At 54.5% G+C, this 13,129-nt stretch overlaps 1 protein-coding gene across 2 annotated transcripts in view; it reads left to right on the top strand.

The window, feature by feature from the left end:
- Positions 1–13,129, top strand: part of PLXNA4 (plexin A4) — a 608,757-nt gene that overhangs the window by 552,385 nt on the left and 43,243 nt on the right. For both annotated transcript variants that reach the window (XM_067747050.1, XM_067747052.1), the window contains 5 exons: positions 1,338–1,431; positions 1,969–2,208; positions 2,866–3,012; positions 3,705–3,939; positions 6,712–6,854. In XM_067747050.1, coding sequence (XP_067603151.1) covers positions 1,338–1,431; positions 1,969–2,208; positions 2,866–3,012; positions 3,705–3,939; positions 6,712–6,854 — 859 coding nt within the window. The remainder of the gene's footprint in view (positions 1–1,337; positions 1,432–1,968; positions 2,209–2,865; positions 3,013–3,704; positions 3,940–6,711; positions 6,855–13,129) is intronic.

The raw sequence follows: 13,129 nt of genomic DNA, 5'->3' as shown, positions 1-13,129 counted from the left end.
GTGTCACTGGCGCAGAAATAGAGGTGTTGTCCCTCCTGGCACTCGGCAGTCGCCCCCAGTCACTCTCACATCAAGAGGGAGGCTGGAGGTGCGTTCTGAAGGGGCCGGGGCTCCAGCGGTTTCACTGCAGTTAACGGAGTCTGGGATGGGGTGGGGCTCTGCAGAACACGTGGCTTTACACTGCTCGCAGCAGCCTGGGTTACTGATGAGTGGCGATGGGTGATGGGGGCGTTCGATACACGTGTGTCGAATTGATGACCGAGAAGATCGGGAGCTGGCTGGACACCAGAAGCTCATTCGCCAGCACTGCCGGGGCCGAGAGACTCTCTGGGTTTCGAGGAAATCTTCCTGCATGTGCATACGTGGGGTAGGGACGTGCTTCAGTGGGGACCGGTGGAGGGCGAGAGGAAGGGAGGGCAGGAATGGCGTGTAAAGGGGGGCAGATGGATAGAGGGGTAGAGATGAATGGGGCTGTCAAGGACTCTTTACCCACAAGCTTATAACCACTTACCTGTTTTAAATAGATTCTTCTCAATGATATTCCCCTGATTGCAGATAACATAATTCATCACTTTCCTTTGAGTAGCCCCCAAGGAAGCTAGCCTCCATCCCATGCCAGCTTCTCAGTGGCCCTGAAGATACGACAGTGGCGTCCAGGTTTCCATTGAAAAGCTACCCAAAGACGAGTCTCCTAATCGCTGGGCGTTAGCAGTGCTTTGGCTGACTCCCCAGGGTGCGAGAGCCCCGGAGCATTTCAGATTTGCATTCTTACAGGAGGTTCCTGAGCGGCTGGGCCTTGGCCTTTCCCGCGTCCCAGCCGACTGAAGCCTCTAAGGTGGAAATGTGTGGTGAGATCGTCCTGGGGGAGGAGGCTGTGCTCAGGCTCCGGAGGGTCTGGCGGAGGGTCGTCTGGAGCGAGGCTTCCCTTAGGCCAAGGCCAGGGTGAAGAAAATTCCCTGAGACTGGGGAGGGCAGGGAAAGGGACGCTGGGAGACTGCAGAGAAGCAGCTGGCTCAGGTCAGGAGACCTCGGGGGGCCAAGAGGGCCGTGCGGCAGGCCCAGCCTCCGTGCAGTGTCCGCGCTCCGAACGAGCTCAGTGCAGGACAGCCGCGGACATCTGGTCATCACTGACTTCCCCTCGGCTGCTGAGGGCTCGTCCTTATTATGATGCAGTCAGCGTGTCATCTTGTCCCCGTGAATGTTACCCTGCCCGCCGGTTATCATCGTCTTCAGTGCTGGGGTGCAGCCTGATAGATCATCGTCATCGTCATCGTCATCAGGCGCTGCTGCTATTCCTGTCCCTGTGTTTACACGCCTCCTCCTTTCTTCCCCACCAGTGGGAACACACCCATCGCCGTGAGGGGGACTCACCTGGACCTCATACAGAACCCCCAGATCCGCGCCAAGCACGGAGGGAAGGAGCACATCAATGTGAGTCCGGGACTGGTGGGGCTCACGGGGGCGCTGTGCACTCGGCGCCTGGCCGCCCTAAAGGGTGTGGGCTCTCCGAGGGCTCAGGCAGGCTCACCCCAGACACCGATGACCCATCGCGTGTGACGCCCCGGACACTGGGATGGCGGGATGGGGGAGCAGGCATGAGGCCATTTCTACACTCTGGGGTACAGGCATGCAGGAGCAATCTCTTCTGGGTTTCTGGGGTTTCTTATTCTTAATAAGGGATGGAAGACCTTTATTCTTCCGTCCTCTGACCCCCAGTGCCATTCCTTAGCTTAGAGATACCCTAGTGCCTGCCATGGGCAGGGCAGAGGTAGGTGTCAGCTGCAGAGCTTGTCCTTGAGTGCCCAGGTTGTGTGGTCCTGACTCCACGGGAGCTGTGGGGATCCACCCATGACTGTCCCGTGTCAACACCACACCGTACGGCGGCACCGAGGGAGAGCCGGCGGGTGTCTGGGGCTGCAGGTGTGCGGAGACACGCCACATAGCCCTCCCTCTCCGGCTCCACCCCAGCTCTGCGAGGTTCTGAACGCTACTGAGATGACCTGCCAGGCCCCTGCCCTCGCTCTGGGGCCCGACCACCAGTCTGACCTGACGGAGAGGCCCGAGGAGTTTGGCTTCATCCTGGACAACGTCCAGTCCCTGCTAATCCTCAACAAGACCAACTTCACCTACTACCCTAATCCTGTGTTTGAGGCCTTCGGTCCCTCAGGAATCCTGGAGCTCAAGCCCGGCACACCCATCATCCTAAAGGTAGCGTGAGATGGGAGGAAGGAGGCCACTGTATGCAAGAGGAGGCTTTCCAAGTCACAGGAGGAGGCCGCAAGTCATGGGCTTCTACCAGATCTTGTGGCAGGTGTCATTAGCTAGCAGAGGTTGTGTTATAGCCCAGACTATGGTAAATGTGCTCTTTGAGTTTGTATTGAGAGGTGCACTCTCTTTAGGGGCCACAGAAACCTGGTCAGGGCAGCTGGATCCACCCTGGCCATCTGACTCCCAGCTTTGGCCCCTGAGTCCAGGACTTGGGAGGTCAAAGGCTCCTACTGCTTCCTCCCGTGCAGCCCTTTGCAAACCACCTTATAGGGCTTCTTTGGAGCATGGATAGAAAATTAATTTTAACTCATGTGACAATTTGAAGCAACTGGTAGTGACTGATTACAGCTCTGTGTTGAGAAGGATTCTGAAGCTGCCTTTGGGACAAGCTGAAAAGAGTGCCTTGATTACTGATTTCCCACTGAGGAAGGGGGAATAGTAGTATAGGTGTTGTGAATTTTTTGGACTTATTAGGGAAGGTGGCCTCTCCACCAGCTCCCCAGAGGGATGGGACCTCCAGGTGGGAGGACATGTCAGCCAGCCAGTAGCTGTGCTCCTGACTCTGGGGTGGGAACTTGGGCTTTCCTGTCCATGCAGGGCAAGAACCTGATCCCGCCCGTGGCTGGGGGCAATGTAAAGCTGAACTACACCGTGCTGGTCGGGGAGAAGCCGTGCACCGTCACAGTGTCGGATGTGCAGCTGCTCTGCGAGTCCCCCAACCTCATAGGCCGGCACAAAGTGATGGTGAGGCTGGCGGGACTCCACCCTGGATGGGCAGGCACTCAGGATGCGGTGGGGTGAGCGGTCCAGCTCCATCCTGGGCCACCAGGGCTTTCTGGGAGGGGATTCTGGCCTTCTGGAACTTTCCTCCTGGCTCTCCCACACTCCCAGTTCCTTCTCCTCGTCCCACTTCAGACGTTTTTCTTCCGTATTGTCATTCTTTCCATACTGGCTGGTGCTACAGTAAGGGCAATGCGAAACAGCATTCAGTGATGTGCTGTGTCACCTGTTAGAGGCAAGAGACCCTTCCAGGAGAGGACCATCGTTGACCCGGGCAGGACATAATATCACGTCCTGTGCCTTTGTCATCTGTCCTCACAATGGGATGAGTCTTCGGGGATCCGGACTTTGATGGCACGTAGGCTTTTTTAGATCCCAGTTGAGTGCTGTTTCCTCATGAAGACAACCGAGTTCACTCCCTAATAATATAATGTGTGGCTTTCCCAGTTGTGGGGGTGGCCTGCGCTGAGCTGTTCACCCCCGCTCCCTCCACCCCAGGTGCCCTCCTGTCTGCTTTTACAGCCAGCAATGACTCTCCTCCCTGGAGCCATTTCCCTCACGCAACCCTGGTCACCAGCTCACGGGTGGCTTGGGACCCTTGCCTAGGATGTTCTGTGCCCACACCCAGCTCCGTCTCCCCCCGCGTGTCCCCCCAGGCCCGAGTCGGTGGCATGGAGTACTCCCCGGGGATGGTGTACATTGCCCCAGATAGCCCGCTCAGCCTGCCCGCCATCGTTAGCATCGCCGTGGCCGGCGGCCTCCTTATCATCTTCATCGTGGCCGTTCTCATCGCCTACAAACGCAAGTCCCGCGAGAGCGACCTCACGCTGAAGCGGTTGCAGATGCAGATGGACAACCTGGAGTCCCGCGTGGCCCTGGAGTGCAAGGAAGGTCCGGAGTGGCAGGGGGCCGGGCACGCGTGCGTGCGAGTGCGTGTGTGCGTGCGAGTGCGTGTGCGTGCGTGCGAGTGCGTGTGCGTGCGCATGCGTGCGAGCGCGTGCATCTCACACAGCCGCGGAGGTGGGCGGCGGGCGGCGCTGTGTCTGCGCCTGGGTCTCCCGCCTCCAGACTCTCTACCTCAAGTCAGGCCGGGATCATTTCAGACCCCACTAGAGCCGTGTCCAGCCCAGGATCCCGGCCGGGTGAGTTTTGCCCTCTCCTCTGGGGGGGACCCGGAGGCGCCCTGCCGTGACGCCCTCAAGCAATCTTCTTTCAGAAGGAAGGTGAGGCTGGAGGGCTGATCTGAGACTTAGAGGCAAGAGCGTTTTACAGCTTGTATTTTAAAAAATTACCAACACCACCATGAAGTGAAATCAGCCGCACTAAATCCAAGGAGGGAGTGTAGAAGTCAGACCCTTGTCACCCCCAGGAGACCGTTCGTGAGTCACCCTGGGAGAGTCTGAGCTGATTCTTTTGTAGATTTATACGCGGAGTAATCAGCCTGTACCTGGGGCTCTGGCATTCCCACCAGGGAGGCCGTGGCTCTCTAATGGGGAAGCGGGTCCCTTCCATCCTCTCTCCACATCCTCAGCTGTCAACACAGCATCCGCCTTGTGGGACTGTTAATTACTGCCTTTTATTATATTTACGCTGCTTAATTTTTTTCTCTGTAATGTACTCTTCCCTCTAATTAGGTGTAGTGATTAGAATCTCTTTTATGTGCCAGGCGTGAGGCCTTGAATGTCGGAGACGCTCAGTGACTTGAAGGAAAGCTGCAGACCTGTAAAAAGCTAGCTCCCTCCTTTTCCTCCCCGCCAGCTGAGCACCCCAACTGGGAGGCGGCGGCGGGGGCAGTGTGAAGCCAGGTTCCTCTTGGAACGTTCCGGAGAAGGAGGAATTAGCAGTCCCAAAGGGAGTCCTGACTCGGGGACACCGGGGGAGGGCCTTGGCTTCTAGCTCGGGAGAGGCTGTGTCACGTGGGTGGGAAGAGAGATGACAGAGCAAAGGGCACGTAGGATTCGCCTTGAAAGTGTTTTCCAGAGGTGCCCCGAGCTGGCTCTTGAACGCTGAAAGGGCAGCCTGGGTCCAGGGAAGGCGACTTCCCAAAGCCTTGACGGTGAGTCAGGCCGTCAGCCACATACAGACCCCGAAGAGGCCCAGCCTGGCCCCCGCCCAAGGCCCGACCTTTGGATATATAAACACACACACATGCGTGCACACGTGCCCACAGACACTGACGCCCACTCAGGCGGTCACTCATGCCCATGCACGCATTCCCACAAACACACACACGTGTGTTTCTCACTCAGCCCACACGAGTTCTCATCAGGGATTTTGGTGACGGTACATGCCAGAAAGGCTCACTGACTCCCCTTTCACACGTATTGGTGTAGGTTCCACTCAGATGTGTTAGGGTTACTCTACCTTCGGAGTCACTTTTCTTGACAAGGTCCCCCCGCGTCAGTGTGAGCAGAGATGCAGAAAGAGAGCAGCACAGGAGGGGTCTGCAGCAGCCTCTCCAGGGGTCCCGGCGCCATCCCCGTTGTCAAACCAGAACCACTGGTATCCTCAAGGCCCGGAGACCCAGGGTCCCCAGGCAGGAGGTCAGCACCGCAGGGTGTGGTGGGGTCCTGCCGGCAGCAGCTGGGCGGCCGCGTTGTGGTCACGTCGTCAGCAGAGACCACTGGGTGCAGGGCTGGCTTTTTGAGGGCCCTGGAGCTACACTGGGCTTGTGAATTCCTTCTGAGCCCACAAAGTAGTTTTTCCTTATTCTTGTCTATGTAAATAGAAAGAAGTATTGTTTAGTCGATATCCACTGGCTGTTCTTTGCAGGCATGTATTAATCCATCTTGTGTGTGTGTGCTTGCATGCATGTGTGTACGTGTGCATTTGCGTGTGCTAAGGGAAAAAATGGGAGAAGGAAGGGCTGAGCACATGACCTCTGACAACCTCCCAGGGTGGAGGGCTGTACCCAGGACAGAGAGTGATCACACGGCTGTGTAACAGTGGGTCCGTGTGTGGAACTTTCTCGGGGGCCGGGGGGTGGTCTTGCAGCTTTGTGACCATGCCGGAGGCCTGGGCTGTCTCCACAGACAGCAGTACCTATATGCAGATCATAATTCACCATTGAGTAGCATGACCTTGAGAAAGGAAGGACATAGAGACACCCTGCATATTTATCCAGAAGGGATATATCAGTGGGGCGAGAGCCTTCATCTGGCTGCATTTGCTGGTTTGATGGCTCCGGTAAGCTGCGTGGCCAAGAACTGGGACTTCAGAAGAAATAGTTCTTAACTCCTATAAGGAAACCCACTGTAAAACACAGAATCTGAAACAGACTCGCCATCACTGGAACTGCCCCCTTCACTCCCTCTGTCCTTCGATATCACCCCTAACCCCCAGCATATTTTGCAAGCCAAAGCCCTCATCTTCAGAGGGGGAGGCCCTCCTGGCCCCAGCAGCAGCTCACATCTGTGGACAGCCTGCCCCCCATTCATGTTTTGGAAGGGATTTGGCCCAAGACAAGCTTCCTTGTGCTGCATCTTTCTCCCATACCTACATCGTTCACCTCAGCTACGTAAAACATCCCCCTCCTCCTCACTCCTGCGCTACTCGGGTCCACTGTGCGGGTCTCTGGGGGCCTGGGAGAGGGTTCTGAGTGTTCCGAGGCGGCGTAGCTCCTGGGCCCCATCCAGCAGTCTCACGGGCTTGTCTTTGTGCCAGCCTTTGCCGAGCTGCAGACGGACATCCACGAGTTGACCAGTGACCTGGACGGAGCTGGGATTCCCTTCCTGGACTACAGAACCTACACTATGCGAGTGTTGTTCCCCGGAATTGAAGACCACCCTGTCCTCCGGGACCTCGAGGTGAGAAGCAGTTCTGTGGCCAAGTCCTTTCCCATTGTGGTGTTAGTGCAGAGAGAGACAATGGTGACCAAGTCCAGACGCCTCATTCAGAGGAGGGTCAGCTGAGGCCAGGGAGGGGATGAGACTTGCCCAAGGGGTGGTACCAGCTTGCCCCGCCGTTGCTGCCAGCCCGTCCCTCGGGAGGAAAGGGAACTCAGAGCAGAGGTGGGAGTAGGGCTTTGGGTCTTAGGGGGTCATAAATCCCTTGAGAATTGGATGGAAGCTGAAGACCTTCTCCTCAGAAAAACTGTCCATAGACACAGAAACCGGAAATCTGGCAAACGATGTAGGAAGTTCACGGACCCTTGTTTAAGAAACCACGATATAAGGGATTTCACCGCTTAGTTGGTGCTCAGTAAATAAATGTGGGAAAGATAACGGCTGCACTCAGGACGAAGGTGGGAATGTGAGTGGTAAGAACATCACTGCCTTTGTACCAGCAGGGACCTCATCTTGTGAACATTTTATCCCACTTAGTGTCTAGCATAGTGTCTGGCTTAAGCGTATATTCATATTATGCTTTGTTCTGAAAGGGATTTGGAATGACTTATAAATACCAGAGAAATGCGAAAAATATAAATGAGGAAACCAGGGCACAATAATCATCATAAGGAATAATTACCCTGAGTTGACTGTTGACTAACATCCTGGGCCAGTTTTCAGTACTTTACACATGTGCATTGATTTAACCTCCCAAGAGCCCTCCAAAGCAGGTACACCCATTTCACAGGTGAAAAAACTAAGGCCACACAACTGGGAGGGAGTGGGGCAGGGATCCGAGTCCAGCAGGGAGACTCCAGAGTCTGTATTCCTAAGGACAAGCCTGTGCACGTGGCTTCTGAGGGGCCGTGTCCGTGTCATGCCCTACGGCTCTGGAGACTTATTTGGATGGATCAAAAAGCTTTGGCCAGAACACCACGGAAAATGAGACTGATTCCATATTTATATTGTCCGTAACATAGAAACAGACCTGCCACTCCGGAGTTGCACAGTGAAGCAGGTACTGACCCCCTGGGAATGTCTGCATGGGTTCTCCAAGGGGACGTAGAGGCTGTGTCCCTCTGCAGGAAATGCAGCAAGTCCCCAGGGCCCTTGGGGCCCCCCACACACATTTCTCCAACTTGATTGTGGAATGAAGAGTGTGTGTGTGTGTGTGTGCATGCGTGTGTGTGTGTGTGTGCGTGCGTGTGCGTGTGACTTTTGTGTAGACTGTGCATACCTCATTTATCTTTGTAACTCTGGCTTCCAGCAGAGTGCTTGCACATAGTAGGCATGCAGGAAGTGTTGAATGATTTGAATAAATGAATGTCTGTGTGTCTGCCTGAATTAGGGTGGGAATGGCAGTCCTAGGAAGGCAAGTTGTGTTTGAACGTCCCCACACCCCTCAAAATAAGAATTCAACTAGGATGAGTATGTAAAGTTATTTTCTCTTTTTGATTAGCTCAAAATTCCAAGTAGATTTGCTTTAAGCATTTAACCTTTTTTTTTTAAACATCTTTATTGGAGTATAATTGCCTTACAATGTTGTGTTAGTTTCTGCTGTGTAACAAAGTGAATCAGCTATACGTACACATATATCCCCATATCTCCTCCCTCTTGAATCTCCCTCCCACCCTCCCCATCCCACCCCTCTAGGTGGTCACAAAGCACCGAGCTGATCTCCCTGTGCTATGCAGCTGCTTCCCACTAGCTGTCTGTTTTACATTTGGTAGTGTATATATGTCCATAAGCATTTAACTTTTAAATCAGATTTTCTGAGACCATTTCCAAGCTGGCATCCCTGTAGGGCAGCCCGAATACTTTGGAGCGGGCTGGGAGACAGCCTTCTCCCACACAAGGTGTTTTCTTGATGGACACACACACACTCCACACTGCTTTCCCAACCAGTCCTATGGCCCATGTTGTAAACCATGCCACGTCCTATCGTATGGTCTTGTTTCTCATTTGATCCCGTTTAGCTTATGGCTTTCCCACCTGCCCTTGCATCTCCGTAGATGTTTAGATTCTCAGGCCTGACTTGGCACTGATGTAGCACACACCCAAGGGCAGTGCACTCGCAAGGGCTGCCCAGGGCAGTGGAGGGGAGCTCCAGGGCTCATCCCCCACAGGATGCTGTGGGAGGGTGCAAGTTGAACACGGCACCGCTCCAGACGGCACCGACCATATGCAGCACTCCTGGACGCGTGCAGTGCACGACCTGCCTCACTGTCTCTAGCAGCCCTCTTTGCCCGAGACCTGACTCCCTCTCATTGCCTTTCCGAACTGTGCCAGGCTCCTTGCTGAAAGCTGGTGGCATCCCCACCCAGCCGCACTTCCCTGGGCCTTTCCTCCAGGGCTAGTTTTCTGAGAGAAGCTGCTACCCAACTCCTAGGCTTAATCCTCAGCAAGGTGCCCAGCCCAGGAGTCCGCCCAGCAAGCTGGGCTCACAAGACAGAAGCCCTGGGCGCCCTCAGAGCGCTGCTCGAAGCCAGCTCCCTCCTCCACTGTGTGCTGCCCTGGCCCTGCCTGCCTTGTTCCCAGGCATCTGAGGCGCCCCTCACCGGAGGCTTCTGGGGCTGCAGAGTGAACCGCAGCAGACTCCTACCCCTGCCCAGAAAGCTTCAGGAGCCCTTGTTCGGTACGGTCCAGAGACCCACAGTGTCTTCACTTCACTGGGACACCGCCCACCCCGCAGGCTGGACACACACTCATCAGGGCACGTGCAGATCTGCACCACCAGGAGTCCCTGACTCCCCTGCCCCGCCCATAGGTCAGGGGCTGTGGGATGAGCTCAGCCCTTGGAGGGCTGCCCAAGAAGGCCTCTGAGAATCGGGGCTACTGGGTTCTGATGATTACCTGACCAGCCTGTATGACTCCCCAGATGCTCCCTGGGTGGACACCTCACCTCTGCCCGCGACTGTTCCCATGGGCCCCGTTACAAGTCACAGCACGTCCTACCGTGGCCTGATTCCTCATCTGGCACGTTAGAATTTCCCCTCAAACCTGAGGCTTCTCTCTTGTCCTTGCCTTTATCACAAGGGGAGACTTTCTCGTCCCATCCTTCTGCTCAGGATGGAGTTAACAGTCAGCTTCACCGATTTCCCTGAATTGGAGACCACGAGACGGTTAATCGTCAGGCGTGGGCTCTGAATCAAGCAGGTCACACAGATTTTTTTAAGTTCTGGTAAAATATACATAACATAAAATTTACCATTTCAGCTGTTCTTAAGTGTACAGTTCAGTGGCCTTCAGTTCACTCACATTACTGTCCGTCACTACAGTCTGTCTCCAGAACTTTTTCATCTTTCCCAGCTGAAACTCTGTACCCATTGAACAGTAACTCCCCACTCCCCCTCCCCTGCAGCCCCTGGCAACCACCATTCTACTTTCTGTGTCTATGAACTTGGCTAATCTGGGTGCCTCATATAGGTGGAATCATACAGTATTTGGACCTTTGTGACTGGTTTCTTTCACTTAGTAAAATGTTTTCAAGGTTCATCCTTGTTGTACCACGTGACAGGATTTCTTTCCTTTTAAGCCCATTGTGTGTAGAGACCACATTTTATTTATCCGTTCATCTGTCTGTGGATACTTGGGCCGCTTCCACCTTTTGGCTAGTGTGATAATGCAGCTATGAACATGGGCGTACAAATATCTGTTTGAGCTCCTGCTTCCATCTTTTGTGGCATATACCTAGAATATAAGACTTTTTCATTTCCATTGAACTCATTAATTAATTTCTTACAGGCAGAAATCAACTTTTACTGTTCCACATTAGCTTGGGGCTGTTTGAGATCCAGTCTCCTTTGTAAGATCCAGAGATCTTGTGTGGAGGGTTCTTTTCTTACGTGTTTCCAACCTCTCCCTGCCACTGGAATAGTTTCTCTCTATTGGTTTTCCGGGTTTGGAAACATTCCTAGGGAAGCCATTGACTAATCTGAAGCAGGGTTTGTACCTTTTCAGGCACTGGGATGGGCATGGTAGGTGTGAAGAAGATGGGGTCCTCTGGCTCTAGGCTGCCCTGGAGGTTAGGCTACCAGGCCGTTCTTCTGTGGCCGTCTGGTGCAGTCCAGGCATTTGGGTGAGGGGTTGCCCAGGCACTGATCACACACCGGTCCTTCAAAGACAGAGAGCAAACAGTAACCACACACCTCATTTTCCACCTATACCATTGCCTCCTAAACTCTAACCTATTGGGTTACAATGAAAATTTACTATCCAGTTTTATACTCACAGACTTCAACTAAATTATCGAACCATCTGGTGAATAAAGCAAGTCTTGTTTCAGGGTGCCGTCTGCTTAGGGAGTAGGGGTGCCAGTTACACAGGGGAACTGTTCTAGATACTCTCTACCAAGGCACTTCCCTCCGTCCCCTCTTCCTGAAAGGGGGAGAAAATGCCTACTTTCCACACCCAGACACTGTGCCAATACATTAGGCACCTTGGAAACTCTGGGGCAAGAGGGATCAGTGGAAACAGCCAATGGAGGAGAGGCAGGTAGTAAAACTTCTGCTGTTGAAGCGCGCTCTGTGTGTGCCGAGCACTTTACATACATCATCTTACTTAATGTTCTTGAAACATTATGACATAGGCACTCAAATTCTCATTTTATAGATGAGGCAGTAGAGCCCGGAGGCGACAGGGCTTTCCTCCATGTACGAGTCTGTTAGTCTCTCTGATTCCAAACCCCATGCTGCTACAGGGATGCTCTTTCCCTGCAGATAGCTTCGCTAAACCTTCCTTCCCAGGGCCCTGAGCCTTGCTGCCCTGAGCGTGCAGCCAGGCCAGGGAGTCCAGAGCACATCCTCCTCCACTCCAGGCGCCACAAGCCAAGCCTGCCCTTGGCTCCCCTGCCCTCGACGGACGGCCACCTGAGCTCCAGGAGGCCCTGCACGGGCGCTGCAGGGGGGACTCAGAGCTGGCCTTCAGTCACCTCCCAGGCCCAGGGGTAGGCCAGACAGGCCAAGGATGCGCAGGATGGACGGGCGCTCAGGAGCCAAGCAAGCTGGGGTTTGGCGATCCTGCTGGCTGGCCTTGGGAAGCCACGGTAGCTTCCCTGAGAGGCTGTTAAAAGAGGATCACGAGAAGGCTTCATTGGACCAATGTGTACAGTGTGCCAAGACTGTCCTTTCCCCATGGCGGGAGCCCAGGAAGTGGCATTGTCTCTTATTATCGGGACAAATTAGAGAAATGTCTTCTGAGAGGTCTGAAGGAGAGGGGAGGTAAAACGGGTACGCCTGCGTGGGAGGGGCTGTCTCGGAGTCGGGCGCTGGGCAGTAGGAGACAGACGTCTGGGCAGATTGAGGCCCCGCGCAGTGGCACAGTGAGGTGACCATGTCTCCCTGCTCTTCCCTCAAGAGCCGCCGTGGAGTGGGGGACTAGGGGGGCCAGGCAGGAGGCAAGCCAAGGCTGGTGACCTTGGGGAACCAGAGGGTCTCCAAGAGGGGCTGTGCTGAGAGCCTGGCGGAGCCGCCGGTGGCCTGGCCGGTACCACCCTGGCTCTGGTGAGCTCTGCTCTCTCCTGAGAACTGCCTGGAGAGGTACCAGCCTTCCGTGTACCAGCACATCTGTGTACCAGCACAGCGGCAAAGGAAATGCAAACGGACCTGTTTTGGAAACATGCATGTTCCTGACCTGTGGGAGCTGCTGGTTCAATGCGAGTGTCTCTCTGAAGAGTTCAGGGGTCCCCCCACTGAAGGGGCCTTGAGACTGTTGGCCTCCCCAGTTTAAAATCTTCAGAGTGAAGCCGGTTGAAATTGCTGCCCTTCCGTAACTGGACTGTGATGGTGCTGAGGCTTTTCACGCATCTCGTTCCGTGCTCTCAGGAGTCCCAAGAGAGGGCAGGACACGGTGCCAGCTGCCCAGGTCGTGGCCCGGTCTGACGCTTCTCTGTCTTGGGATCTGGGGAAGTTCCTTATCCTTGTGGGACCCTGGGGTAATAATGGCACCTACCTCGTAGGCTGTTGGGTGGGTTACATGGGTCAGTATTTCTGAAGCGTGTGGAACTGTGCTCGGCATAGAGTAAGGTCTGTATACATATTAACTGCAGTACCTTCATGTTGTTGATAAAGGAACTGAGTCTCCTAAGGGTCCTGCAGCTCATAAATGACTGTGATGAAGTTAATGCAAGCTCAGCGGACTCTGAAACTGTGTTCTTTACTGCTTCATACGGGACACTCCTTCCCAAGGACCTGGTGCATGTACTCTCCCTGCCCCTGCCAGGGGGGACACATCCCTCAAGATGAGGCTTCGATGGT

This window comes from Pseudorca crassidens, chromosome 8 (genome assembly GCF_039906515.1).
Source record: "Pseudorca crassidens isolate mPseCra1 chromosome 8, mPseCra1.hap1, whole genome shotgun sequence".
In the NCBI taxonomy this organism is placed as follows: domain Eukaryota; kingdom Metazoa; phylum Chordata; class Mammalia; order Artiodactyla; family Delphinidae; genus Pseudorca; species Pseudorca crassidens.
The sequence above is the reverse complement of the archived record's forward strand: the minus strand, read 5'-3'. Positions and strand labels throughout refer to the sequence as shown.